This window comes from Apis dorsata, unplaced genomic scaffold (genome assembly GCF_000469605.1).
Source record: "Apis dorsata unplaced genomic scaffold, Apis dorsata 1.3 scaffold_74, whole genome shotgun sequence".
Classification (NCBI taxonomy): domain Eukaryota; kingdom Metazoa; phylum Arthropoda; class Insecta; order Hymenoptera; family Apidae; genus Apis; species Apis dorsata.
In genome coordinates this window covers 1,803,295-1,807,325 of record NW_006263372.1, presented here as the reverse complement: position 1 = coordinate 1,807,325, position 4,031 = coordinate 1,803,295, and the positions used below count along the sequence as shown (strand labels likewise).

The following is a 4,031-nucleotide window of genomic DNA, read 5'->3' as shown; positions in this document are numbered from 1 at the left end:
ATAACTTACTAATAATATAATACCATAAGTATTAAATAAATAATAAATAAATTAAATAAAATAAAGTTAATCATGTAAATATTAACTATATTCAAATTTTATAAAAATTTATAAATAAATCAAGTACGTACATTTTATAGTATTATAATATATAACATTTTTAAATATATAATAAAATATATAAAAATAAATATATAATAGTATATTTAAATTTTTTGTATTGTTAAAAAATTAAATTAATTTTTTAATCATAATTTATTGATGATCTAAAATGTATTTTTATTTTATTATTTTATTATATTATAGTCAAAAATGTGTCCAGCACTTCTAGAAAATGAAGAACGATGTTTTGGTGGAATGACATTTTTTGCCCAAAGTCATCCAGTCGAAGTTTGTGGTAGTAATGGTTTACCTCTTACACCAAATTCAATAACTATTTATGGAAAATCTCAATTTTTAAAAACTATTCATCATCCAAATTTATCTACATATCTTGATATAATTAGAAGTAAACATGGTAAAAATTTAAAAAATTAAAAAATAAATAATATTCCATATAATTATTTAATTAAAATTTATTTTTATAGAACGCATAGTAGTGGTTGCAGAATATAATGGAGACCCATTGAACAACAAACAAAATTTAAACATAGATAATATTATAAAAATAGCATTTCAATGTTTATTAGGTTTACAACATATGAATATGTTAAATTTAGTACATAGACATTTAAGTCCTGAAAATATATTAATTAATAAAAGTGGAAATGTACAATTATATAATTTTGGTTTATATTATATGACAGATAATGGAAAAAATGTATCTTTTCCTATTGGGTATGTATTAATAAAACTTAAAACTTAAAACTTAAAACAAATAATTTTAAGAATATAGATTTAATATAATTTTTTAAATTTGTGATTTTAAATATTTAGAGATAAAAAAAATATAAATAACAAGTATTTCTTAAATATATAGTGCATTTTATTTTTAGTTATCCAAAATATACAGCACCTGAAGTATTTTTAAGTCCTGGTATCAGTAGTGCAAAAGTAGATTCTTGGTCTTTAGGAATAATTATTGCAGAATTACTATTGGCAAAATCAATATGGTCAGGTGTAAAATTATCCCAATGTTTACGAAAGGTTCTTAGTCTCGTTCATTGTGAAACTTCTGTATTTGAACGTCTTGCAAGAGAAACCAATTGTTATAACACATATAAGGTAATTTTTTTCATTTATATTTGACATTTCATATTTATCTTTGTAATTGTAATATTTTATTATTATAATAGGATTTACCTGATAAAGTAAAAGAATTTGTAGATTCTTGCCTTCAAATTCATCCTTCAAAACGCAAAATACCAGAAGAATTATTAAAATTGCCAATATTTGAAGAATTTTTATTAAAAAATGAAAAAGAAAAGAAAAAAAGTCTATATAAAAATGTAATTGTTAGGAAAATGGATGAATTGTATTATTTATGGCAATTAGCAGGAGGAGATATTACTGTAGAATTAAAGAAACAAGGACTTATCAGATCAAGACCACCTATTTTATCCATTCCAAAGTAACTATAATTTAATAAATTATTATATTATTTTATGTAATATTATTTTTTTAAAATAAAATATAATTTATTAATTCGTTTTTTAGTTTAGTAATACTTTTAGGTCAAATGTTTGGAAGAAGAGATACAGCAGGTTTACTTGATTTACGTGTTGTTAAAGTTCCTCTTGATACATTACGTCAACGTTTATCTCATATTCCATATATTGCAAATTATCCATGGTTAACAAATCAGTAAGTACAATAAATATAAATCTAAATTTCATTTTTTTCTTTTATCTTGTTTTAATGATTTGTTAATTATTTTATAGAATGCATGTTCAATCACAAGAAGATTTAATAGATGCTGCTTCTCAGTTACCTTTAATCATAAGAGAAAGAGATACAGAATATCAATTTTATAGAATTGTTTTATATGATAGATTGCTACAGGTAATTTAAAAATAGTAATTTTTCATAGAAAAATTAAAAATATATTTTTTTTGAACTTAATACATATAAAATTACATATTAAAAAATACATATTATAAATTATGAATTAAAATTTACATAGTAAAATATTTCTTATTTATTTATATTTTTTTATATTTATTTATTTATAATTTAGGTATATCCAATTACACGAGAAGTAATCATTAAAGAAGCACATAAAGATATACCACCACCTGTTAGAGGAGCTGTTTGGGCAGCATTACTTGGTATTACTGGTGATATTCAAAAACGTTATGATATGATTGATAAAGAAACACCAACTCATACAGATCGACAAGTAATTAATCTCACAATAATTAACAATAACATTAAATTATTTATTTTTAACATGTTAAAAATATCTTATATAGATAGAAGTAGATATACCAAGATGTCATCAATATAGTGAATTATTGTCATCTGGTGCTGGTCATGAGAGATTACAAAGATTACTCAAAGCATGGGTTCGAAATAATCCTCATTATGTTTATTGGCAAGGATTAGATTCTTTAACAGCTCCATTTCTTTATCTTAACTTTAATAACGAAGGTAATAATTTAAATATATCACAAAGTATATTTATAGTATATATATATAATATATATATATATTATAGTTATATTATATTTATAATATATATATAGTATATATAGTATATATATTATAGTTATTATATTTATAGTATATATTATTTATTATATATTGTAATTTCAGCTAGAGCATTTGAATGTTTGTCTGCATTTATACCAAAATATCTTCACAAATTCTTCTTAAAAGATAATTCAGCTGTTATACAAGAATATTTAGGAAAATTTTCACAAATTATAGCTTTTCATGATCCTCAATTAGCTAATCATCTTAGATCAATTAATTTTGTACCAGAATTATTTGCTATTCCATGGTTTCTAACAATGTTTTCACGTAAGTTATTTATCTTATTATTATTCGAATTATGTAAAATTTTTTTTACTGTTTTTGTTTCACTTTTTAATTTTTTTATTTTAGATGTTTTTCCACTTCACAAAATACTCCATTTATGGGATAAACTCTTATTAGGAGATTCTTCATTTCCACTTCTTGTTGGATTAGCTATATTGAAACAATTGCGAGATTCTCTTTTAACTTCAGGTTTTAATGAATGTATTCTTTTATTTTCTGATCTTCCTGAAATCGATATAGAATTATGTGTTAAAGATTCTATGATGATGTATCAAAGTACACCACCTAGTATTACTTATAGAAAACATCAATTTAATCAACCAAAGGTATAAATTAATATGTTATGTTATGATATATTTATATGTATTTAATAATTTATTGCTATAATTATATAAATTAAATAATAAATAATAATAAATTGTAAAAAATTCTTAAATATTTTTTTACAGGATATAAATTGGTCAGAATTAGAACCTGGAACTGAAAAAATGCCTAGAATTTCTGTTGATGATTTTTTAGATTTATTAGATAATAGTCCTGAGAAATTGATAGCTGTAGATGTACGTAATAATATACAGTGAGTATTTTACAAAAAAATTATAGTTATTCCAAATTATTTTTTCTATATAATAGTTATTATTTTTATATAGATTTGAAAGAGGTGCTGTAATAGGTAGTATTAATATTCCATTTACAAGTGTACAACTTTCTCTAACTCATATTGAAACCCTTGGACCACATGCAAAACCACTTGTAGAAAATAAAAATAGTATTGTCATAATTATTGGACCCCATGATCAAAATAATGCATTGGTAAATATTATATGTATTATGAAATTTATATTTTTCAATATTAAGACTTTTATAGTTAGTTAAAAATTTTGTAGTTTGCAGATTTCTTAGTAAAATGTGGAATTATGGGTGTATGTTCTTTACAAGGAGGAATTTCTGCTTTACGGGCGAAATCTCCAAATATTATAATAGCAGTGCGTTAAAAAATAATATTTATAATATATATAATATAAAAAATATATATATATTTGTATAGGTAT

General features: G+C 21.7%; 1 protein-coding gene across 1 annotated transcript; it reads left to right on the top strand.

The window, feature by feature from the left end:
* The first annotated feature begins 66 nt into the window (after nt 1-66).
* Nucleotides 67-3,996, top strand: LOC102672383 (TBC domain-containing protein kinase-like protein). Its single transcript, XM_006610561.2, has 14 exons — nt 67-123; nt 307-517; nt 588-837; nt 996-1,224; nt 1,296-1,570; nt 1,657-1,803; nt 1,881-2,001; nt 2,177-2,338; nt 2,412-2,589; nt 2,755-2,961; nt 3,046-3,305; nt 3,429-3,556; nt 3,630-3,792; nt 3,867-3,996. The coding sequence occupies exons 2-14, from the start codon at nt 313-315 to the stop codon at nt 3,972-3,974; spliced, it is 2,433 nt and encodes an 810-aa protein (XP_006610624.1). The 5' UTR covers nt 67-123; nt 307-312; the 3' UTR covers nt 3,975-3,996.
* Nucleotides 3,997-4,031: the final 35 nt, after the last annotated feature.

Coding starts and splice junctions, on each gene's coding strand:
- LOC102672383 (XM_006610561.2), top strand. CDS start 313: ATGTGTCCAGCACTTCTAGAAAATGAAGAACGATGTTTTGGTGGAATG. Junction 2,962..3,045: donor GTTTCTAACAATGTTTTCAC/GTAAGTTATTTA, acceptor TTTTTATTTTAG/ATGTTTTTCCACTTCACAAA. Junction 3,793..3,866: donor ATGATCAAAATAATGCATTG/GTAAATATTATA, acceptor AAAATTTTGTAG/TTTGCAGATTTCTTAGTAAA.